Source organism: Phytophthora parasitica (assembly GCF_000247585.1).
Source record: "Phytophthora parasitica INRA-310 unplaced genomic scaffold supercont2.27, whole genome shotgun sequence".
NCBI classification, from domain to species: domain Eukaryota; phylum Oomycota; class Peronosporomycetes; order Peronosporales; family Peronosporaceae; genus Phytophthora; species Phytophthora nicotianae.
Genome location: NW_008649013.1, coordinates 72,659 through 96,688, shown reverse-complemented (window position 1 = coordinate 96,688; position 24,030 = coordinate 72,659). Strand labels below are relative to the sequence as shown.

At 47.2% G+C, this 24,030-nt stretch overlaps 10 protein-coding genes across 10 annotated transcripts; 3 read left to right on the top strand and 7 right to left on the bottom strand.

The window, feature by feature from the left end:
• Positions 1-2,111: 2,111 nt before the first annotated feature.
• PPTG_22945 (hypothetical protein) lies at positions 2,112-2,333 on the top strand (the record flags this gene model as incomplete). The annotated part of the gene is made up of 1 exon (XM_008907611.1): positions 2,112-2,333. One exon carries the CDS (start codon positions 2,112-2,114, stop codon positions 2,331-2,333), a length of 222 nt encoding a protein of 73 aa, XP_008905859.1.
• A 5,282-nt stretch (positions 2,334-7,615) lies between these two features.
• Positions 7,616-8,738, bottom strand: PPTG_22944 (hypothetical protein; the record flags this gene model as incomplete). Its single annotated transcript, XM_008907610.1, has 4 exons — positions 7,616-7,665; positions 7,865-8,129; positions 8,298-8,359; positions 8,717-8,738. The coding sequence occupies 4 exons, from the start codon at positions 8,736-8,738 to the stop codon at positions 7,616-7,618; spliced, it is 399 nt and encodes a 132-aa protein (XP_008905858.1).
• A 529-nt stretch (positions 8,739-9,267) lies between these two features.
• PPTG_11522 (hypothetical protein) lies at positions 9,268-9,702 on the bottom strand (the record flags this gene model as incomplete). Its single annotated transcript, XM_008907609.1, has 1 exon — positions 9,268-9,702. The coding sequence occupies one exon, from the start codon at positions 9,700-9,702 to the stop codon at positions 9,268-9,270; it is 435 nt and encodes a 144-aa protein (XP_008905857.1).
• Positions 9,703-11,192: 1,490 nt separating this feature from the next.
• Positions 11,193-11,345, bottom strand: PPTG_22943 (hypothetical protein; the record flags this gene model as incomplete). The annotated part of the gene is made up of 1 exon (XM_008907608.1): positions 11,193-11,345. The coding sequence occupies one exon, from the start codon at positions 11,343-11,345 to the stop codon at positions 11,193-11,195; it is 153 nt and encodes a 50-aa protein (XP_008905856.1).
• A 1,618-nt stretch (positions 11,346-12,963) lies between these two features.
• PPTG_22942 (hypothetical protein) lies at positions 12,964-13,368 on the bottom strand (the record flags this gene model as incomplete). Its single annotated transcript, XM_008907607.1, has 2 exons — positions 12,964-13,200; positions 13,306-13,368. The coding sequence occupies 2 exons, from the start codon at positions 13,366-13,368 to the stop codon at positions 12,964-12,966; spliced, it is 300 nt and encodes a 99-aa protein (XP_008905855.1).
• A 152-nt stretch (positions 13,369-13,520) lies between these two features.
• On the bottom strand, positions 13,521-13,766 carry PPTG_22941 (hypothetical protein; the record flags this gene model as incomplete). The annotated part of the gene is made up of 1 exon (XM_008907606.1): positions 13,521-13,766. One exon carries the CDS (start codon positions 13,764-13,766, stop codon positions 13,521-13,523), a length of 246 nt encoding a protein of 81 aa, XP_008905854.1.
• Positions 13,767-15,467: 1,701 nt separating this feature from the next.
• PPTG_11521 (hypothetical protein) lies at positions 15,468-16,109 on the top strand (the record flags this gene model as incomplete). Its single annotated transcript, XM_008907605.1, has 1 exon — positions 15,468-16,109. One exon carries the CDS (start codon positions 15,468-15,470, stop codon positions 16,107-16,109), a length of 642 nt encoding a protein of 213 aa, XP_008905853.1.
• Positions 16,110-16,988: 879 nt separating this feature from the next.
• PPTG_11520 (hypothetical protein) lies at positions 16,989-18,051 on the top strand (the record flags this gene model as incomplete). Its single annotated transcript, XM_008907604.1, has 3 exons — positions 16,989-17,010; positions 17,157-17,765; positions 17,861-18,051. The coding sequence occupies 3 exons, from the start codon at positions 16,989-16,991 to the stop codon at positions 18,049-18,051; spliced, it is 822 nt and encodes a 273-aa protein (XP_008905852.1).
• Positions 18,052-19,132: 1,081 nt separating this feature from the next.
• Positions 19,133-20,185, bottom strand: PPTG_11519 (hypothetical protein; the record flags this gene model as incomplete). The annotated part of the gene is made up of 2 exons (XM_008907603.1): positions 19,133-19,453; positions 19,490-20,185. The coding sequence occupies 2 exons, from the start codon at positions 20,183-20,185 to the stop codon at positions 19,133-19,135; spliced, it is 1,017 nt and encodes a 338-aa protein (XP_008905851.1).
• Positions 20,186-20,507: 322 nt separating this feature from the next.
• PPTG_11518 (hypothetical protein) lies at positions 20,508-22,353 on the bottom strand. The gene has a single exon (XM_008907602.1). The coding sequence runs from the start codon at positions 22,236-22,238 to the stop codon at positions 20,667-20,669; it is 1,572 nt and encodes a 523-aa protein (XP_008905850.1). The 5' UTR covers positions 22,239-22,353; the 3' UTR covers positions 20,508-20,666.
• Positions 22,354-24,030: the final 1,677 nt, after the last annotated feature.

Here is a 24,030-nt window from a genome sequence, read left to right as displayed (position 1 = left end):
GTACCTTCTTCGCTATATATTCTTCGCTACCACGACATTTCCCTGACGCCGTTTTCGATCCTGATCTACATCATACCGGCACCCGCTCCCGCGAAGCCATTACTCGCGAAGATTACGCACGCACGCGTCTCCAACAAGACGTGTAGCCGAAACACATGCACGCCAGCGGTTCAAACGCCAAATCGAAGAGCTCATGATGGCGTATCAGCACTTGTCACTCGCTGTTGAAGAAAAAAAAAAGAGTTGGGGAATCTATCGCAAAAGAAAGTCGAGCAGCAGGAGAGCGGTAGAATAGCGCAGACAGAATAAGCAAATCCACAGAACCTACGGTTGAATTGCACAGAAATATCGGTATACCGGATAAGGGCCACTACTAAAAGCATACTGGGGGTTGCACCCCCAGACCCCCGCATTAGAAAAACATGTTCTGGAGAATGTTGCGGGTCCGTTCGCTGGTGAGTTCGTCGCTGGGCCCGCCTACGCAAATACCGAGGGGCCCTGCTTCGCGGGCACCCCGCTCGGGTTTGCTTCGGCTACGCTCCTCACACCCGCTCACTACCGCCCTCTATTAAAAGCACCTTTTTCACAATCTGTGTTTTTCACGGATTTGTCTGTGCGATTTTCTTTCCTTCGAGCAGCAGCGCACTCTTGATCAAATGCGCCTCGCTGTAGAAGGCGCCAAAATGACTCACCAGAAAACCTCAGCTCTGTAACGTTGCCAGACTTGCTAAGAAGAAGGTTGCCATGATCGATGCCATGGTTGCAAATATCACAGCAGTAGCTCTGCTGCTGATGCTAGAACCGAAGCGACGGAAAACGAGAGCAACTTTTAATTTGAATACCGTGCAATTCGATAAAAAAAATCAGCACTAAAAATACAAATATGTTATTGATGCTATTGTTATTAGAAAAAAGTTGAAGACTACGTAGTTTATGCTGATGACGCGACACAGAAACAAAATCTTTGTGAAAGAGACTCCATAAAGTCCATGTGCCGCGTTTTTTTAAAGTGAAAAACGGCACATAGTAACGTGAAACGTGATATTTCCATTTAGAACACATCGAGATGGATGAGTTTTGTCACGCGTATGTCCGTGTAGTTTTGTCCCCTTCATGCAAGTATTTTGTCACTCGACGATACACGTATATTATATCACAAATGAATTATTTAAAATGCGCTGATTTTTCTGGTTTGTGTTTTGTCGTGACTGTGGACCACTGCCCTTGTGAGAGCGTCCAGCACGACAGGTTGGTCTTCGTTGTCTACGGCCTACCGCTGTACTTCGACAATATCCAGATGCCGCTTTCGGCAGGTGCCGCAGTGGGTGTTGATCACATTGTATTTGAACAGAGTCTTGTTGTTTTGCGACAATTCCTTCCTACAAAAAAATATCAATAAAATCGGAATGACCATGGGAACCTGCCTTGGCGAGAGTGTCAGACAATGAAGAAGTCTTGCATCCTCCACCAGAAGGTGATAGATCGCTACAGTAGCAATTAGCCCATCTACTCGCCATCGTCGAGTTTTGCTGCCTTAGCGATAACAGCCACAGTTGGTGTAATCAGAAAAAACGTCAAATGCACATCAGTATATCATGCAAGTAGAAGTCGCAAAACCCGTTGGAAGCTGTCTAAACGAAAGATCTTCTTCTGTTTCTTTTTTGCAACTTATACTCTTTGCCTAGGCTATGCCGTAGCCAGGGATGCTTGATTTCGCCGAGAGTATGCTTCCCGCTCCTCGTCTAGATCGCCCACAGCAACTTTATTACGCTATAGTCATACTGTAAAAATGCGCTAATATATAAATAAAGTGTTTCTTCTAAAATGCATTCTTTTAAAAGCGCTTTCTTACAAGTCCTTATAACTATCTGATATAAGAGGTTTTATGTAATCCCTACCGACTACTATCCGATTGCTCATATCGTTCCGTCTTCAACCTGGAAGAGCAATGCTTCGGACGCCTAAGCGAGTACGCGAAGGCTCCCACGACGAGTCCCTTATCCCCGCAAAGCGAGTGCCTCGTCAGAGGTGCCACTTTTCCTGTTCAAATCGCAGCTCTGTCGCACGTGATGAAGCTCATCGACAGATTTTTAATTGGGTGAAAAGCAGCCATGTTCGATGCAGCTCTACCGGCCGACGTGTCGTGGCTAGAGCAACTCTTGGCGAGATACAAGAGTGGCGTGTCGAAGCCTCTTGTTGCTGCACCCGCTAGAGGCCACAAAGACGTCGTCGTCAGACTGCTCGCGGCAACTTCTGAGCTATCCCGCAAACGGAAAGAAGCGTCTACAAAGTCATTGCAAAGCCAGCTATCGCTGCAGGACATCGCCTTGTGACGCTGCTACTGAGACGCACAGAGCTGGGCGTTGACAGTGCCCCGATCCTTTCAAGTGGAATGAAGTACACGCAGCAGCTCGAAGTCTCTTGAATACAGCAGCATTTGCAAGTGGTACAGTTCATGGTACAGTACACAAGAGAGAAAGAGTATGCGAGCGCTGAATCGCCCCCTTTGGCTCGGGCGATTACTCAAAAGCACCTGAAAGTGGTGGACTATCTGTTGGATCTTAGGGATTTCCATTGGATCTGGTGCAAGCGTTTGCAGCGGCGGTGGATACGAAGCAGTATGCAATCAGGGAAAGGATTTATAATTCCTACTTGAAGGACGTCGGTGGCAAGGAATTGTTCGGCAATTTAGCAAAGGAAGGCTATGCTAACGCCGTGAAGTTTCTGTACAACAAATGATACAAGAACTCTGGTGTAGTTAACAGAGCGTTCCTGCACGCAGCGACTCGTGGCAAGACAGACGTCGTTGCCTTTTTACTTGAAACTGGATGTATCACAACAAAATCTGTTGATAAAGCCTTTAAGACTGCTGCTGGACCTGTCGTTGGGGTGCATTCAGACACTGTGAAGTTCCTGTACAGGAAACGACGTGGATACTCTGAATCTACGAGCAAAACATCGAAAAGTACAGATACCACTCAAGCAGCCCAACACTTGTGCAAACACGAACGTATATCCGACAAGGCGGTCGTTAAGGCCCTCGAAAGGGCTATTGGATATGAAGGCAATGCCGACCCCAGAGCGAAGACCGGAGCGAAATCATTAAGCTTCTCAGCAAGGAAAAGTGCTTTCCAGCACAGACGATCTGTATAGCGTTCGTGGCAGCGGCAGCCAACGGTAAAACGGACGTTGTGGGTCACCTACGTGACGATCGCCGCGTTTCTTTAGATGTCATGAATGAAAGTTTCACAAATGCTGCAGGAGACAATCATTTCGAGATGAACAAATACCTTTACGAAAAGCTATGTATTTCTCCCGAGACGGTTCTTCTAGCTTTCACCACAGCGCGTGTTCATAAATCCTCAGAGATTCTGGTGTATCTGGTGATGCTGCTAGTTGATGGAGAGCATATTCCGCGACAATTAAAACACCAAGCATTCGTGGCTGCTGTTAAGAAAAGAACACGAAGACGCTGGTTTTACTGACGAGATACGAAGAAGGATAATGGCCGCTGGATGTGCTGAAAGAGGCCCTTGCGGCTGCATCTTATTATGTGGTCAAGAACTTCGTTTACCGACTGACGTGTGATCAGCTCTTTAGTTCGAAAGATCAAGTGAGATTTCAGGCAATGGTCGCGTGGATGGAAGGCTGGAAGAGCAGCTCAACTAGGGAATGCGAGTTTTCATGTTGAGCAGACGTTGAATAGTGGGTGTCGGGGGTTTGCCATTGATTTGGAGGGTGGAGGACCGCAAGGTTACGCGCACGAACGTTCAGATTATATTATGGGTTCTTCAGGTGGTAATACCAGGAATTTGGTTTGTCAATAAAACACGCGTTAATTGCCTAGATTGGCATGACGAGGCCTATGACCGTGCCTATTATTTACTGATCCGGTGTACATGCTTGCAGTTTCACTGCTTTCTCGCAAACAACGGGGCTGACCATGGAAACCTGTTGCCTTCTTGTACTCAGCACCCAACTGGCAGGTTTTTTGTATTCGGACATGACCTCGGATAGTTTATTGAGGCCAAAAAATTAGTCCAGACAGCACACGACCCAACGAAGTGTTAGAAGTGCATAATCCATTGACGTAGACAGCCCCCTGTGACCAGGTTAACACAATTATGAAAGTAGATATGAATGGTTCGCTGACCTAGTTTCCTTGTTTGGTTTAGCGTTCTGCGTGTTTAGCGTCGTCATGGTGTGTGACCCAACGGCTTGGTGATGATAGAATTACCGCGAAATGCACTCCCGCCCAAAACCCAGGTCGTGTCTGAATACGACCCAAGACAATGTTAAACCCACCAAATTCTACTTTGTGTTTTAATCCATTTTATCAACACCTCCACAATTTGGTATGAGCCACGTAAATGAAAAAACTAACATTTGTCAAGTATCACAACCTCATACCTCATGGTATAAATAAAAAACTCTCAAAATGCATACAGTAGTAATCACCTATGTGGATTAATTCCTGTAAAAAGACCCAAGTCTACATCTTAACTCTAAATCTCACTTACCCTTTTGCTACTTGCTACTCAAGACGACTTCTCCCTCTTCTCCTGTGTTCCCCCTACTTCTGTGAAGCGCGTAAGATGAATCGACAGCTTATGAGCCCAACGTTGTGGAGAACCGGTGAAGATTTTCCGCGCCTGAACGGCTCCAACTTCCCCGTGTGGGATGCAAGCATCCTTGCCGCGCTCGACGGTCAAGGCCTGCTAGGCTTCATCGACCAAGACGACTACGACGATAACTCTGACGCGTCGAGCGACAACTCCGACAGTGAAAGCCCCACCCTGCCCGACCCCAAGAGTACCCAGCCATCGTCGCCCACCTCGTCGGACACACTCCTCTCCGACACGGGCACGCTGCATCCAAACTACGGCAGTGATGCCGCGGCCGACACTGCTGCTCAACCCAAGGATTCTGACTCCGGCTCTGAGGCGCACGCCGACTCGTCGTTCGGCAACTCGTCCGAGACGAAGACGTCTGGCAAGACCTCGTCTAGCCCTCCGGTGATCAAATCCTTCACCGAGACTAAACGCGACAAGGAAAGACGCCGAGCATTGGTCCGCGCACAGGCCAAGAAGGCTCGAGCCAAGCTCCGAGCGGGCAACAAGCGTGCAGCTCGTAAACCGAGTGCACACAAAAGACGTCGTCGTGATCAATACGAGGGATCAACTGCTCATGGTGATCCGTACTATATCAACATCAGTACGAGGAAGGTACGGGCCTGATGGCGTTCTTCCTGACCTTTGAGCGCGCCCTGAAGGCGGGCGCTGAAGCTACTGGTATTGTGATAAATGACGAGCAGAAGTCTTTATATCTCTACCACGCGATGCCAAGTACCTGGAAGCCTGACCTCGCGATCTGGAAGGGAATCAAAAACTTCATTCCCTATATGGATCCCAAGTCTAACATTGAGCGCAAGGTACTGGACGACTATGCCAAGCGCCAGTACGTCATCGAGAAGGGTAGTCCTGAGTCTACTATTACGGCGGGCGAGACGGCCCTCCAGGCTATTTCAAACGCTCCCCATGGTCGTAATGATCCTCCACGTCGTGCACCTAGCTGTACTTACTTACTGCCAACGCCCCAACCACGCTATTCGTGATTGTGGTGTGTTGCAGAAGCATCTACGCACTGGAACCGCCAAAAAGGGCGCCGTACTGCCGGCCAACGCCATCATCGATCGCAAGCCGCGTGATGGCAATTCCCAAAACATCAGCGCACCCAACGTTCTGACGATCGCCACCGCCCACCCCGCAACGACAACAATTTCAAGGGGACGGATATTAACGATCGCTTCGGCAACCTGTCAACTTTCATGATCTTAAGCGCAAGTATAATGCGCGCGATCGTGACATTGCTCTGATTGCCTACACAACGGTCTTCATGCCTGACATCGGTCTCTCTGCCACTAGTCCTGATTCACATGACCCTACGTGGACTGTCGACTCGTCATGCACCCGCCACGATGCCTACCAGGAATCCTGGTTCAAGGAGATCCGACCGTATGCCGGCGTCATCATGGTTGGCGGCAAGCAGCAGCTTCCCGTTCGCGGCATCGGTAACGAAGTGGCGGGCACCGAAGGAAACATTCGTCACCTCGAATTCCGTGATGTGCTCGTCGGCCCTGACATGAAGTTTAACCTTCTATCCATTGCTCAAGTTCTGAAGATGGGCATCTGCCTGGTATTCAGCCGCACCAGGTGCACTTTCGTCGTGAGCAAGAATTACAAGGTACATGTTGAGCTGGCAGCTGACATGGACCTGTTTCAACTCAAGGCCAAAATGCCACCAAAGACGCCTTCCAGCGCGCTTGTGGCCTCGGCGCTTCCGGACGATAAGCCCGCCAACGCCCTAGTGGCCCAACCAGGTATGGACACCACTGTCTTATTGTGGCACAAACGTCTCGGTCATCCTAACTTTCGTGAGATGCAGACCATGTCTAAGACCCAAACGGCCCCTGAACTCGCGTTCTCCAAAGCATCTACGATCCCTAAACACTTCTGCCCTTCGTGCATCTTTGCTAAAGCCCTTCGTGCTCCTTTCAATAGCAATGTTGACCGCTCAAAAGCTCCTCTTGACAAAGTTCATTCTGACAGCAATGATCCGTTGCATTACCCCACCCTAAGTGGCGCGCACTACTTCATTACGTTCGTCGATGACTACTCGCGCTTCATGCATCTATATGTTGTAGCGCGCTTGTCTGATTTGTACGATTGCTATGAAAAGTTTCGAAAGGCAGCCAAGAACCACTTCAACAACTGAAGTTGGTACACTCGAAACCCAGTTCAATCAGTATGACCCTGAAGTCCAACGGCTTCAGAGCGACAATGGAAAGGAATACGAGAAACTCGGCAAGATCATATTTGATCTCTATGGCACCCACGCTCAATTCACTAACGCATACACGCCTCATCAAAACGGTGTTGGGGAACGCCGGATGCGCACCATTCTCGAGCGTGTGCATGCTCTGCTTATCGACGGCGACTTACCCCGCTAGTTTTGGGTAGAGTGCTGTCAATACGTCGCCCACCTTATCAACGTGACTACACAAAGCGTGCTCCCCGCAGGAGTAACACCGTACGAGCTCTTGCACGAGAGGAAACCATCCCTTGCGTACATTAAGTTTTTTTTTGGTTGTGCGGCACTTGCTCTAACACCTGAATCGCGCCGCAACAAACTACAGTCGCGTGTGAAACTGTGCATGTTTATTGGTCTACCGCAAAACAAAAAAAAGGCTACCGACTACTAGGCACGACAGAGAACAGAATCATCTCAGCCGAGATGTTACATTCAAAGAGGACACGTTCCTAATCTGATGTTCCTTGAACGTGCCACCCCGGACCCACTCAGTACATCCTTACCTGTCCAAAAAGAACTCCTTCCCTCACTGAGTGCAGTCCTCAAACGAAATCACGTCTCTTTGGTGGCCACTGATGCTGATGTTTGTTTCCCCTCTCCAAAGAAAGTCAAACATCCAGACGCTGATACTGTGTATTCAAAAGCGCTATTGCTCAACGAGCCCATTGACTTGGAGGAAGAACAGACTCAGCATTTTCCCTCATCACTCTCTTAGCTGCTCGATATGATCCAGAACCTGAGACCTCTAAGGAAGCAATGCGGTCACCGCATGCGTCTGACGGGCACGCTGCCGCTCTATCAGAATATCAGTCGCTCTTGCACAACAAGACATGCACTCTTATGCCTCACCCTAACAACCGTAAGGTTCTACAGTGCCGATGGGTTTTCGAACGTAAGCGCGATGCTGCTGGTAACATTGTGCGCTTGAAAGTTCGCCTGGTCATCAAGGGTTTCCAGCAGAAGTATGGCATTGACTACACATATATATTGTCACCTGTCGTACGGATGGAAGTCTCCGACTGCTGCTCACGCTTGCAGCAATCCTCGACTATGAGATTGAACAGATGGACGTTAAAACAGCTTTCATCTACGGTTAACTTGATGTTGAGATCTTCATGGAACAGCCCGAAGGTTTTCAGGCCAAGTCTCATCCTGAACTTGTTTGCAGTCTTGATAAGAGCCTCTACGGCCTCAAGCAAGAACCCAGAGTCTCGTACTACACCTTCGCAAAATACCTCGAACGTCTTGGTTTCCGTCGCCTAGTTAAGTACCGTTGCGGGTTCTTTAACGTTATATTCAATGCGCCGTGCTACATCTCGGTTTACGTCGATGACCTGTTAATCATCTCACCGTCCAAGCAAGTCGTTGCACGAGTGAAATTGTCCCTAAACTCAGACTACATGACCAATTTAGGGGGAGTTTCCTACCTCCTTGGTTGGACGATAGAAAGAAACCGTGTTGATCGCTCTATCTTTATTCACCAGACGAGCTGTGCCATCAAAGTGCTTGACCGTTTTTCGATGTTAGAGAGTTACCCAAAGAGTATATCAATTGCACAGGCACTGAGTGCCAACGATTGCCCTAATAATGAAGTTGACAAAGCTCTAAATGCAACCAAACCCTAGAGGGAAGCGGTTGGTAGCTTCATGTACCTCATGACAGGAACCAGAACTGACCTTGCCTACTTTCTTCGTGAAGTAAGTCAATATCTGGGCAATCCAGGAACACCTCACTGGAACACCGTCAAACAGGGTCTACGCTACCTAAATGACACAAAAGAGTTTGGCATTTCTCTTGGTGTTAAAAATCAAGAGCTTCTACAGTCTGACGAGTACTGATGGCATACATGGACTCGGACTACGCAGCATGCCAAAGCACACACCGCTGCATTGGTGGTTATATTACCATGTTTTGCAATAGTCCCATTAGTTAGATCTCACGGTGTGATCACACCGTAGTGCTGTCTACGACAGAAGCAGAGTAGATTGCACTCTGTTATCGCATGCACGATCTTATCTACATAAAACTATTCCTAAGGGACCTAGGCTATAACAGCTCAAAACCCACACTGATACTGGAAGACAACCAAAGTTGCATCAAAAGTTGCAACAACCCAGAGCTTCACGGCAGAAGTAAGCACATTGATATCAAATACTTCTTCTTTGAAGAGAAGAAAACAAGAAACGAAATTGTTATAAACTACTGCAACACAACCGAAATGTGCGCAGACATATTCACCAAGCTGCTAACAAAGCCAGCATTTGAGAAAATGAGGGAGATTTTACGTGTCAATCAACCACACTATACAAAAACGCAATAAGATAAAGTATAGTGAGGGCTATCAGTTTATTGTCCTTGGATTTGAAACTCACTCTGAAATCAATCCAGAGACATGGACTATCCGTTGAAAGGCTGGCGCTCTTCGATGCAGTACACCATGTCAATACGCCGCAGGAACTTCTTCAGCGCGGCTTCGGTAGACTTAACGGGGCCGTAATGATCGGAGTTAATGATCCGGTAGGTGCCGTTAATGTACACGCGGCTAACGGCATGGTAAAAGCCGTTGGACTGTCCGGGTGGCAAGCCAATGATCATGGGTCGATGGCGCTCAGACGGCGAGACTTTCTCGATCAGGAACTTCTTGAGGCCTTCCATCTCTCGGCTGAGCTTAATGAGGTTGATCAAATCGTGGCCAGCGAAGCGAAGGGCTAGCTGGAGTGCATTGATACTATAGCTGCCGAACACGTGTCCCCACCTGCGCTCACGCGTTCGGCCAAGCATGGCCAAAATCGCGGCCGTAGTTTTCATCGTGAGGAAGTCGCGTATTTGCATGCAACTATTAAGTCCGTTCACCCAAAGGGCGCTCAACCAAGTAGGAGTCCCGCGCACTGAGCCAAAAACCCGGCTCGACGGTGTCAGCTCTCGTTTGAACCAAGAGCTTACCAATTGAGAAATGAGCCGATTTCTGGTGAGGAAAACTAAGGAGGGCCATCCAGCTGGGAGGGCTCTCACATACACAAACAAAAATTCAGAATAAAAATATATATTTTACGTCGGCAACGGCAAAAAATAGAATTGCCGTTGCCGACGAAAACAGCTATTATTAATACTAGTACAACCACATGCAAAATTCTCGTTCTTTACAAGCCTGATTGTAACATGCGTCCATCGTTCCCTTCGTCTGGCTACGCGATCGTTTCTCTACAACTGAAAACTGGAATTATAGATGCCTTACTAGCTGAGGCGAAATCGTGCTCCTACACACCTGGATTTCGTGAAGTTGGAGGTGAAAGTGACGACCCCTTTCGGAGTCAATATCGCGTTGTTCGGATGGGTTCTACGTTGTCGATCACTGAGCAAGCTATTCAAGAGGATCCAGCAGTGATTACAAACCTGTGTGTTTTCTTATATGCACTCCCATCCTGGTGGTGCAGACCAAGAGCCTCATCAGGGTTACACAGCAGAGGTGAGAGCTCGTGTCGCGTCTAAATTCCGGGAAGCTGTTCCTGCTAGCGTGATTATTGCTCTGGAAGAAGGTACCACAAATCGTGTATTTGAGGGGTGTTTTTGAGTATGCAAAGCCTCAGAAAGAAATTTACCTCAACATACCTCGCGGGTACGCAGTTGTATTTCGTGGAGACCTATTTCACAGTGGAGTTGGCTACACTTTATCGAATTATAGGCTTCACTGCTACTTGTTTTTAGCGGTGAAAAATGGATTCCAGACGTCGTCTCTAACACAATGTTTGTATGCCAATACTGTGGGCATAATGATAGCAAGTCTGATCGTGTTAGACAACACCGGTATTATTTCCAGGATAATCCAGACTAGAGATCAAACTTGTTTGTTTTTTAGGTGCAGTCCATCACTATAACGTCGGAATGAAATTTGTAGAGATTAACTGTGGCAGGGTGAGCCCACAACACGTATTCGAGACACTGTGTTTCAGCATGAGCAGTGTATCGGTAGAAGAATCCTTCGTCGTTTAACTGCTCGAAAAGAGCTTCAATGGGCGTAGATGTCGCGAGAATCCGTCGGCGAGCAGTGTTCTTCGCATTCGCGATATCTTTAGGAAGGATAATTGACTAGATTCAGCACGGTTGCGTATATATTGGCAACGGGAACGCCACCTGCAGATTGGGCCTCAATTACATTTTGCAAAGTTTGCTGGGTAGCTTCGCTTGTAGCTTGCGCCGCCCTTGATCGATGAGCAGCATGAACTCGAGCATCAGTAGACGGCTTGTGGTTGTGAATAGCACTTCCGTTTCCTGTGTGGACAATAGACCATTCTCCAGTAGATTGACTCTTGTCCTTGAAATCCTCATGGGGCAGCCGCAGCGTTTAGAACCTCTTTAGGTGCGCACGCGTTCTTCTTTTGAAAGTTTCTGGTGCACTTGGGCTTGCCGGTGCGATCGCATTCGTAGTTGTGAATACAGACATCTCCCTTTTCATTTTGCGAGCCCGCCTCCGTCATACGTTGAACCCATGTGATCTCGTCCACTCATGCAACGCAGCCCCACCAGCATCATGAGTTGGATATGTTGTTGCGGGGGGAGTGACAATGTGAACAAATTGTTTCGTCATTGAAATTGAAAGCGTGATAAAGGTTCCTTGAGCTTTAAGGTTAAGAAATAGAGACCCCTCACGTCGTAGAAAAAGAAGTCTGTGGCTTCCGATCGTCAGGTAGTTTCAGCATGAATGGTTATACTGTTGTTTGTTTATGAATAGCTTTGTTGCTTTTTCTTGATTCCTGTCAGTAACTGCAAAAACAAATGCGACGAATAATTATAATAATAGAGCGCTTAAGCAGTTCAGAACGAAACGCAAATCTGATAATTTTTGGTCTTTTACGTTTCGTTTCGTTTGGAGTCGACGATTAGTTTCGTCTCCGCTTTTTACAACGAAGCGGAATCAGTGGTGGGCTTGTGTTATCCTCTCTACAGCCTGTTCTTATGGAATCGGACAGCGACGACGATATCTTCGAGGAACGCCGCGTGGCGAGGGAAATGCTTGATGTTTCACGGTTTAAGCGGCTCCATGGGGACTTGGTGACAGCATCCCGACTTCGACACTTTGGCATTGCATGACTCTGCGATTCAGGGCCATAGTTCCCTATCCCTCGTGTCCGGTTTGACATCGACATCGTCACAGACGATGCTTGCTTACTCTTCTATCGCTTTACTCAACGGCAACTCCGTCGTCTACAAGCCTCGTTTGGGCTACCAGAAGTTATCCGCACCGGATCAAGCTCCCGTGCATGTTGTACTGGACTCGAGGGTCTGTGCATCACGCTCCATCGTCTCTCCTATCCAAGTAGATTGTTTGAGTTGTCTAACATCTACGGACGGTGGCCAAGTGCCCTCAGCAGTATTTTCTACTATGTCATAGGCTTGATCAATACAAAGTGCATGTCGATCCTAAATGGTAGCCTAAATCTGGTTGGACCTAGATTGCAGGAGTTTTGTCAAGCTGTATATGACCAAGGTGCTGAGCTGGATAGTATCTGGGGATTCGTCGATGGAACAGTACGAGGCATTTTATAGACCATCAGAAGCTCGAGCTCAAAGAAGCGTCTATAGAGGACACAAGAGGAAACACGGGCTCAAATTCCAGACCGTCGTAACTCCTGACGGTATAATTTGGCATCTACATGGACCAGTGGAGGGAAGACGGCACGACATAGCGTTGATACGAAAGTCTCAATTAGAGGAGCGCATCAGGGCTGACGAAAGATTTCAGGGGTATTTTATTTACGGTGACCAGGCCCACGGACGGACAGATGTGTTCGTTTCACCTTTTAAAAAATCTGCATTGACACCAGCTCAAGCCAAAATCAACTCCTCAATGGCGGTGGTACGGACCTCGGTAGAGTGGTCGTATAGTCAAGTGACTAACTATTGGGTGGGTGTGGATTTCAAGCGCAAAATGTACTTGGGTGGGGTTCCTGCAGCTACGTTTTACAAGGCAGCAGTGGTTCTTACTAATTGTATCACTATTCTCCGAGGGGAAACAACAACAATAGATTTTTTGGAGTGGAACCTCCTTCACTGCACAAGTATTTTTCACTTTAACAGTTTCAATACACATACGGCTTAGGTATTCGTCTGGCTAATTGCAGCAGCTACCAGCTTTAGCAGAGATTCCGTTTGTGCAGCTTGATGCTGCATATGCTCACGGATAAGCTCATGTTGGTGACGCTGGTGATCCAATTCCTCGCGACGCAGCTGGAGCACTTCACGATGCAGATTAACCTTTTGCTCTTCAAGTTTCCGACGTTCTATAGCTTCTTCCTGCTCATTTTGCAGCAACGTCGAAAGCCGATGGCGTTTCTAAGGTTTCTTTTGGCCCCCACCAATTAGTCTTGCGGAGACTCTGTTAGTAAATACATAACATCATCACTAGTCAATAAAATGAATCATTGTTAACAATTATACGTACCGTTTTTCAGCTGCCTGCATCAACCGTTGACACGCAGTCTCAATCCCTTGAGTCTTCATGGTTGTTTATGAATTGCGGCTTCAGTTTTAAGTTGCTGTAGTTTCTCTAGAACATCATCGTTGTCTGTGTGCACCTCACTTGTGCCACTGGCTGCCTCGTTACGCCCCTTGAGTACAGCATATTGGCGGAGGAGAAGCTCTGTACGATCGCGTCAAGATCGAAAGCTGAAATTGGTTGACAAACTCTGGTTAAGCCGCTTTGAAACCCCTTTCCACATGGCTGTCACCATCTTACGCTCAACTGTAAACGGAGGGATCGATAGCACCTCGACCAACAGAGCTTTGTCAGCAGTGGCGTTGAATCGCGAGCGGGGCTCTACCTCGTCTACTTCCTCGACGCTTCCGGCCTCGTCGTCGTCGGATACCGTCATTTGTCTCTCTGCAGCAGCTTCAAACATCTTTACAGGCTATCTTGGCCCAGTTGAAGCGACACAGTGTCGTCCTCGCTCAAGTAATTCACAGGGAAGACGTCGCTGTCTCCAGAGTCTGTCATCGTGTTGCAAACTTGTCGTTGACGCAAGATGATTGGTTATCATATCGTCGTATCAACGTTTGCTTAAGCGCAATAAGAATATCCGTAACGGATTTTTAAAACGTCTTTTTGTTTCATGCTCAAAATCGTTTTGGTTCTGCAGCTTAAGCGCTCTATTAGCTGTTGTCGTCGGAAACGGCAAATCTATTTTTTGCCGTTGCCGACGTAAAGTATATTTTTATTCTGAATTTTTGTTTGTTTATGTGAGGACCCTCCCAGCTGGAGGGCCCTCCTTCGTTTTTCCCATTTTCTGGTCTGTCGTGAGACTCCCATCCCAAACACTATCCTCAAAATTCCCTCAGATAACAACTTTTGATCTGTTTAAATTACCTACCCTTTGGCATATTTCGGAATGTCAAGGATCACATCCTCGTACCTCATGGTATAAATATAAACTCTCAAAACGCATAAAGAAGTAATTACGTGGATTAATTCCTGTAAAAGACCCAAGTCTACGTCTTAACTCTAAATCTCACTTACTCTTTTGCTACTTGCTACTCAAGACGACTTCTCCCTCTTCTCGTGTGTTCCCCCTACTCCTGTGAAGCGCGTAAGTTGAATCGACAACATTTTCACAATGGTGTACCGGTACCTACGCGCTTCAAGCAAACAGTTCCCATGAAGTGGCTGTAAAATGGGAATTCTGGAATGTACTGTATATGCATTGCGTGGATGACGCCCGCCCGTAAGCGATATATTCTAGCCGCAGTGTCCGTCGTCTATGACTGTTGGGGTGATCAAGTTGCCCCAGACCCCCGGACTCGTGGTTACGGATGTGACACACACTCTCGGACCAACTGTATACTGCTCCAAGCAGTGCAGATTCTCCCTCACTTTCATTTAAAATAGCATTTGCGTTGGGGCCAACAAAAGTCGCATCATGTACCCATTAGCTGTCAGCGCCACAGTTCCCAAGCTAGTATCTTCCATGTGAGTTCATTTGAGCTTGTGATCCTTGTATAAACTCGCCTCGTAGAGCCCAAATAATAGCTTTAACTATTTAAACTACAAAATTATCCATGCTTATTTTACAATTTTGAGTCATTTGCTTGCCGACCACTGACAATTGTATTTATAAGGCCTATCCTGATATTACATGTTAGTAGTATTATTAATAACTTAATATCAGCTTGATACGGGTTTGGGCTCCTCGACTTCACATACGCATGTAGTTATGTGAACATGTAGTTTAGTACCCGCCCGCAATCATCCGGATGACACTTAAAGATGTGTTCTCTCTGGCATCATCCACTGTTTATAATTGCTACATGTACTCATTTTCCAACTTCCGAACGACGCTAGACATTACTTCGAAGGGATCGCCACGAATACTTTGTTTACAATGCGGTATTACGACGGGCTACTAGCTTTAATCAGTCTGCTTGTTTGCATATCTGCGACGGTGAGAGTAGACACAGCGAGGACTCCACCCACATCGGAAGTGACTAGCGATGAGAGGGCGCTTTTCAGTTTGGATAAGGTTGTAGCTTCGATCAAGACAGGTGCATCAAAATTCGCCAAGCGAAAGTCTGTTGCTACTGTACACCGCAAGATTTACCAAGATGTCATGAAAGTTGTTGAGGAGCCAAAATGGAAATTCAAAAGCAGGAGCATCAATGAGCACCCCAGTAGACAGGTGTCATTGCTCCAGGAACTCACGAAAAAATACGGAGAGGGTACTGTAGCCGCGTGGCTCGTAAACGCGAAAGAGAATACGCGACTAAAGGACATTGCAACAAAGCTGCAGACTCAACAATTGGAGAGTTGGCGAAGCGACCGGAAATCCATCGACGACGTCATAAAGTTGTTGCAGATCAGTGACAAACCGATGAGCCAACCGGTGCCTGCGAAGCCTCAATACTTCGAAACAATCGATTTTGACCCAAACCTCCGCTCGCTGGATGGATACATTGAGCTTCTTAACTCAATGAACATCAAACACAAAACGGACTTGTTAACGGTGTTGCGGAAAGCCTTCGGTGATGAACGAGCTGAGGTGTTGGTTTCAAAACTCGCCCACAATTCAGGCGAACCCGACAAATACGCGAACATGGTGTTTCGAAGCTGGAACGAGAACAATTATGACCAGGCAAAAGTTCTAACCAAGGTTTTCAAGGTGCCTGAGAAGAATTGGGAGGATCACAATTGGATGACGGCAGTTGCAGAGAGATACGCACAGTTCTACAAGAACAAGAATAACATAGCTTAACAACAAGCTAATAGCGAAAAACCTTTACTTTGGAGTCGATTGGCTACATATATATCGATAAATACATTCTGCCTCACACTCAGTCACTTTAATACTTGGAAATTGTCAAATATATGCATCAGGAGTAGTTGATATCTCGTGCCTAACAATATCCAATTTGAAGATAGCTCGTATCGAAGTTACGTTTTGGGTGTCGAGTTTTCAGTCCTAAACTGTCCTAAACGTCCTAACGGCAGTCCTGCCGTTGTGTTGCGGTTTGTGTAGACATATCTACACACTATGAACGTTAATAAACTAATCTGTTCTTCCAGGCTATTGCCAGTCGATGGTGCACTCATTCGAGTTGCCTCTAGCGTAAATCGTCATTAGCCACATCTTCAACCTGCAGAAGCAATGAGCCGAACGTCTAAGCGACCACATGAAGGCGCCTCTGACGCGTCTCGTATCTCCCCTAAGAGAGTTACTCGCAAGAACGAGAGGCTCAAGGGCGCCATTTTTCCCGTTAGAGATGCCGCTCTGCCGCATGTGATGCAGCTGATAGACAGATGCTTAATGGGGTCCAACCCAGCCATCATGGACGCCGCTCTCACTGCCGACGTGTCGTGACAGGATCAGCTCTTGGCAAGACTCAAGTGTGACGTGTCGAGGCCACTCATTGCCGCAGCTGACAAGGGCCATTGAGCCGTAGTTGCAGCAACCTCACAACTGGAAAGAAGCCCCCTACAAAGTCATTACTAAGGCTGCGATAGCCGCGGCGAGCACGGGCCACCAGCCTTACTACTAGTCAACGCGAGCTAGACATATCTTCCTGGCGGGACAATGTAAAACGGAACTATTTGCATGCAGCAGCTCGAACTCTGTTGTGTACCTCAGCGGAAAATGGGCATTTATCTGTGGTGCGGTACATAGTGCAGTGCTCGAGATAAAAAGTACCCTATCAACGGATCAGCAGCTTTGGGCCATGCAATTTCTGAACAACACACTGCCGTGGTCGAATTTCTGTTCCTTCTGGCAATCTTTCCTTTGATCTGGTACACGCTTTTGCAGCGGCGGTGGATACAAAGCAATCGCCACTCAGGAAGAGGATTTTTGATGCCTACAAAAAGAAAAATGCCAAAAACAAACTGTTTTACGAACTGGCAGGAGTGAACGCTGTCAAGTTTTTGTATGGAAGAGGATGGAAATCCGCTCACCTGATAAACAACGCCTTCGTATGCGCTTCAACTAATGGCAAGACAAACACCGTTGAGCTCTTGCTCAATACGGGTCTCATCACTGGAAAGTTTCTTAATGACGCCTTCGAGGCTGCTGCGGGGTTTATCGGAGGTGTTCACTTAGAACGAGTGGCGTTCCTATACAACAACCGACGCACGTGCCTAAGGACACTGGGAAATGAAGATAATACAAAACCAATCCGACAGGAAGAACATATTTCTGACGACACAGCCATTAAAGCATTCGAAAAAGCTGCTGCAAGCGGAGATAATACCTACTCCAATATTCGCGATAAGAGCAAAATCGTAAAACTACTGAACAAGGAACAATGCATCCCCTATGAGATGATCTGCAAAGCGTTCGTCGCTGCGGTATCCAACGGTAACACGGACGTTGTGGGTCATCTCCGTGACGATCACCGCTTTTCTTCTGAATCCATGGGTGAAAGTTTCGCAAGTGCAGCACGTAGCAATCATTTCGAGTTGATGAATCGCTCTATGATGAACAGCGCATTTCTCCCGAGACAGTTCTTCCAGCTGTTAAGAAGGCTCTTATTGTTGAGAATCCAGACGTGATGAAGTATTTGGTGATACTACTAACCGAGGAAGGGCGCGTGCCGCGAGTGTGGAAGCACCAAGCACTCGTGCCTGCTGCCATGAAGAAGATCACGTATGCGCTGTTTTTCCTAACTAGCTACGAAATGGAGAGTGGCCTCTGGACATACTGAAAGAAGCACTCGAGGCGTCATATTACTATTCCATCAAGAACTTCATATACCGGTTAACCTGCGAACAACTCTTTTACTCGAAGGATGAAGAGAGACTTGAGAGCATCGAGTGGATGGAAACCCAGAAGGATAAATCGAGCATGTAGTGCTGAGAACCATAGCGTTTGGCACACTAACCTGGTGTACTATGAGCTCTTTTTATTTTCAAGTTACTAGTGCCAAAGCTGCTGAAAATATTCTTGTACGCTCAGCGAACTTGGCATTTTGGGATGTGGCTGGTGTATTTCGACACGGTTTGTAATTCTTACCACTTCGAAGTACACGTTGCGATATTTTCTCGCGTGCTGGAACGTTTGTCTCTAAGTTGGCTGCTTCATAACATGTCGAATGATATTCCAGTAATACGGATTAGAATCCAAAACTACTGGTATTTAATTTCTCAATTGAATTCTAGCTCTGTCAGTGGCTTGTATCTTAAATGGATCTCTTCATCGTACAGGCGTCTCCTTATCGAGCAACATTCGCTTCCTTAGGAGTGCGCCACAATATTCAACTAACAGCTACTTAGTATCGTTTATCTGGATATCTTGTGCACATCGGTTATAAATCAGCGGCACGACACGTAGTTTGCTAGATTTTTTATAAAGTTATATTAGGCCTTCTACCCAAAATAAGATACCGATAAACAAAAGCTAAACTTAAGTGTCAGTCAATGTTTTAGTCAAGTAATGAGCAGTGACTAAATCGCCAACCAGGATACCGAATCGCAACTTAGAATACTAAATCCTCTAGACGCCTCGTGATGTTATCCAAATCATTCTTCTTCCCTGAGGTCGATAGCACGAGAATAAGAGCAAGCTTGGCATGCTCGTTGGTCGAAGAGCCGTCTGAATGCCTTGTCAAATCCATTGTCTCGGTTACTGTGTTGTCTGCTTGAGTCAGTTTACTTAGAGAGTTCGTTGTCTTTCGTGCTAGACGATTTGCATGTCACCTCGGGGTCCTCGATTTTAAGAAGAACCAAAACGTCGGTTCTGTTGTTCATCTTTGCAACGTCCGCAGCGTTTTAACCGTCATCGTTCTTCTACACCAAGCTAGCCCCTTGATTTACAAGAAACTTCGCGGTTTGTCGGTGTCCGCGGCTCGCAGCCATCATCAACGGAGTCCACTTTGCCTTGTTGACAACGTCGATCCGTGCACCATGTTGAAGAAGCAAGCGAATCATGTCCACTCTCCCTTCATCTGCAGCAATCTGTAGCGCTAAACGTCCATCTGTCATCCTTTTCTTTACCAACGCCTTCGTCTGAAGCGATAAATCAAAGATTTCCACCAAGTCTCGTTGAGCTGCGGCCATCGAAGGCGTCCAGCCACTCTCGTTCTGTGCATCCAGGTCAATACCCAAACTCTAATCACTTTGAATTAGTGCACGAGCGCACTCTACTGACCGACTGTACACTGCTTCATGCAGTGCAGAGTCTCCATCACTGTCCCTTAAGTTCACATTTGCACTATGCACTAGCAAAAGCTTTATCATTTCCACATGATCCCTCTGTACCGCGGGCGTCAAAGGCGCCAAGTCAACACCACGCGTATTTATTTGAGCTCCTCCCTCTAGTAACACCCCAGCTGCCTCCACCTGTCCGCTTTCAGCTGCAAACGTCAACGCAGTATGGCCGTTCCAAGCCCCGTTGTCTAGTAGAGCGTTGATGATCTCCGCATGGCCTTGTGCTGCCGCTAACATGAGCGGTGTTGTAGCTCCCCCGTTACTCAAATTTACTTTAAGATCACAGTTAAGTAGCAATCGAACGATTTCCAATTGTCCGTTATAGGCTACGATGCCCAGCACATTGTCTCCTTCCTTGTTCATTGCGTGACTGGAATTCGGAGAGCTTTCGATCAAAAGTTTGGCCACCTCGACAGAACCAAGCTTGACGGACACCATAAGCGGTGCTTGTCCATTGACATCGCCCAATTCGACGTTTGCATCAAAAGCAAGCAGAACTTTACGGCTTGGATCTGCTGACGAAGCACTGCAAGATGGAGCTTTGCGACCCTCAAAATTTATCACGTTTGCAGATGCTCCACTCGTCAGTAGAAACGTTAGAATATCAATGTGCCCCAATCGAGCAGCCTCCATGACGGCGGTGAAACCGTTTGTACCCCGCTCATCGATGTTGCAACCAGTGGTTACCACTTGTCGAGCAGCTCGCAAGTCGCCAGATAACGCGGCGCGATCAGAGTCATCTTCTTTGTCAAAGGTTTGAAGGCTCTTAGAATTGATCAAATTTGATTAGTGCCAAAACTGATCAAATTGTTTTATTCCAAAAGTGGTATTTATCAAAAAAAATTTTAAATTGAGTAAGTAAATCTTAAAAAGAGTACTGTAGACCAGTAAGCCGGTAGTACCTGTTTAATTTTAAAGGTAATCTACGCCTGAAAATTGAGATCTCACCAGATTAATGCAAGACAAAGCACAAACTCGCGCGAGTCAAGTACACTGTACTAAACTTCATCTTTTTTTTTTTTTTTTGCGAATCTAACGGTGTCAATGTATTATCTGTGTTTGGTTTGTCGCCTGAGTTTCAAACTCATCAGAAAATCTGGAAGTCCTAAACAGGCTAATTCTTCAGATTCAGATAGCCGCTCCTGATGAGATAGCGCATCGACCAACCAGTGCGCTTGGTCGTCTCGTCCGAGTGTCGCCACGTCCAGAATGCCCAACCACCCGTAGTATCGGCGTTGTAGTAGGCAAGTTGCTTTCGTCCCAACTCGCGGAAGTTGTCAATATTTTGGAAGATACCTCTCGAATCGGGAGGCCCACCCATGCACCATTCACCAAGGAAAAGGCGGTTGTTGGTTGGAGCGGACTTCAAGTGACTCTGATCATACTGGTCGATTGCTGCTAGCACCTGCTCCTCCGTCTTGCCATCATAACCCCAGATAAAGTACGCGTGGATCTCGTTCCACACATTCGTGAACTCCGGTGCACCGATCATTCCCCTGAGGTGATCCGGGTCCTGATCATTAAGGAACGGAGTCACCAGAAGAATGCAGTCGTTGCCAGTAGCGCGAATCTGCTTGTACGTTTCAATATAGTAGTTGCGTAGTGCGTTCGCGTCAACAGGTGGCACTGGCTCGTTCATTAGCGCCATTCCCAGGAACGCGGGGCTGTTCTTGTACCTTGCAGCAAGGAACGTGGCAAACTTAATAGAGTTGTCTATGTTGGTTTGCGAGGTGCTCCAGCCCACGTTGCCCAGAGTGACGGGTGCACTGTGCTCGATGCCGTTCTGGCTTCCCTGGTGAGCATGCAGACTGATAATTACCGCGATGTTGTGTTTGAGGGCCCAGTCATTGATTAGAGCGTCCAGATATTTCAAGCCTCCACGAGCAAACATGTCTCCTTCAGTGCCAGGTGCAGTGGTAGCATCACGGATGATCCAGTGACCAACCGGAACACGGACGGTGTTAAGCACCCCCGTGTCGGCGATCTCCTTGATATCAGCTTCAGTGATCCAAGTCTTACGGTGTTGCTCAAACGCAGCGGTACCTTTTTCCTTGCCCAGAATCTGCATCGTGTGGTATTCTCCCTTGTGGTCTTCATCCCTGGAGACTCCATTCCATAGAGCAGACTCCCAGGTTATCCAGTGTTCCGTGAGAAGCCATCCTCCCAAGTTGACAGCCTTGGAGTGGACTGCACCACTGCGAATTTGCGCCTGGATATGGCCCCCGGTTATGTTGGTGCTTCGCGACGATGAAACGGTGGCGGACACAGCTCCCACCACTTTCTTCCGCGTACCCGTGCCGCTCTTGAGGTAGCAGTGAGGCTGGCCATCCCATCCGTTGTTGATGAACGTGAATGCCTTACAACCAGAAGTACCGGCGCATTTGTTGCAGCACTCGTCGGGCAGCTTTATACCAGTGAGATCGGCGAGGTCAGCACCATTATAGTCGATACCGACCTCGGGGGTGCCGCATTGAGCGGGCTTGGGACGACATTGGTAGTAGTTCGAGTTCCAAGGCTGGCAATATTTTCCAGACGGGCAGCAGTTGGGTCCGCTCTGATCGTTGCCACAATAAGCACCGGAAGCAGCGCACGCCTCAGGAGAAGCGAAAACTCCCTGCTTTTGAAGCACGATACTAGAACCGGCAATCGCGAGAGCGAGCAGCAGAGAGGAAGGGTTCCAAGTCATCGACACCGTATTGTTTCTCCTATCGTCCGCAAAACCGAAAGTGTGAGATTCGCTACCAAACACCGCCAATGCAATCCTGTGAACATTGTTGAATTTTAGTGTGAGCTCATAAACACAGCCTCCTGACTATGAGGCGTTCAATCCACACGATCATGTACATGTACGGTTTGCCGATCTCTCGCACGGCAAAATGGAGATTAGTATCGACTCAAACGGACTAATCAGTTTTAATGTAGATCGGAAGGGCACCGTCACCCAAAGGTGTATTTTTAAGGGTTACGTATGCCAACGAGTCTTACTTTCTACTTCTCTTTGAGAGCGCTGCTGTTAGCACAATGTAGCTGTGCCAGAACTCGGTAGGAAGTTCATCAAAAAGAGTGATTTGTCTGACAAATTCACGCTTTGGGACACTGCAACAGCCGTTGCTTGCTGTCACATGTCAACCGAATCACGGGCAGAACACGTTACCACAAGTCGGGTTGTGGTTCACAACCCATGTTAGTGATTTATCCACATGGATTCTTTGCTGCTATAGTAGATGTTAACAAGACTATTATCTTCGTGTGGACGTCCTGGGCATCATCCAATGTGAGATCTAGATAGTAGTATAAACTCAAATACTCTGAGGTTTTGATTGCGTCCACCTCAACCCACAAGTCCACGACCACAGGCCGATCATAGCCTGTGTGATTCACAGGTTCATCGTGTCCGGATGTGCCTTGAACACTGTAGTACATGTAAAAGCCAGGCATAAATAGTGTTATCAGATGTTGGTAACGCTTCCAGACAACTCCGGACCGGGTATAAGAGGAAATTGATTATTATTATTATAGAGCGACGCCAAATTTTCCATTACTAAAACCTAGCCAATTCTGCTGTAAGACTATAAGAATGTAAGTGAAAGTTCCCGTCGGGCCATAGTACCGCGCTATAGAGAAATGTGAGCAACAAGATCAGAACGAAGCTCTCAATAGTATCGCTGTTATTCTTGGTTTTGTTGTAACACTACTTCTCAAGAATTCGCCGTTCAAATATACCGATTTGTATGTCAATCGTCGTGCAGTGTGCACGGTGAATTCCCTGAATGCAAATATTCCAACTATACAAAGACCAAGGAAATTCGCTATAATGAAAATTATAGCAGATATCTTCGTGCAAATTGCACGACGCGTATTTTGTTTTGTTTTTGAAAGAAAAAAAAACAAAATAATAACAATTTGGGCCTCTTTGATTAAGTAGTAGCATTGTCAATACTATTTATCGGGTATATTGGCTTTTCAGTTCTCTAACTAGCGTCTTCCACGATAGCTGATCCAACCTTTTTCCCCTACCTTTGCTCAACGATGAAGAGAAAGGAAGACGGTTAACAACCTGGGTAAAGAGAATTCCAGCCGAGTCCAAAGAGCTGTAGGCACGGTGAATTTCGTCGTTAGATAGTAACGACTCAACATGCTTCATCAACTTTTGAAGCTCAGCTAGGCGAACTTTCATTGTTCTACTGGACATGTCGTGCTTTAACAAAACCCGCAGAGGTGGCTGTCCTGCGCACCAGTGCTGTCACGCTATACGAAGCGTTCCAGAAGGGAGCGTAAAATCTCTCGGACGCGATGGAAACTGCCAGCCCACATGTAGAGTTCACATTGTGGGGTCACCAAGCTGGTACCAGTAGCAGAGACTTGCGCAACCGCTGTAGCCGGGGCGACTTCATTCATGACTGAGAGCGCTGAACGCGCAAGAACGGCTTCGAACGCCGATTCCAAAGCCTCCAGTGTCATTATGGATCCATGTATGT

Excerpts from the sequence above, each read along its gene's own strand:
- PPTG_11518 (XM_008907602.1), bottom strand. The coding sequence starts at position 22,238 with ATGACTTGGAACCCTTCCTCTCTGCTGCTCGCTCTCGCGATTGCCGGT.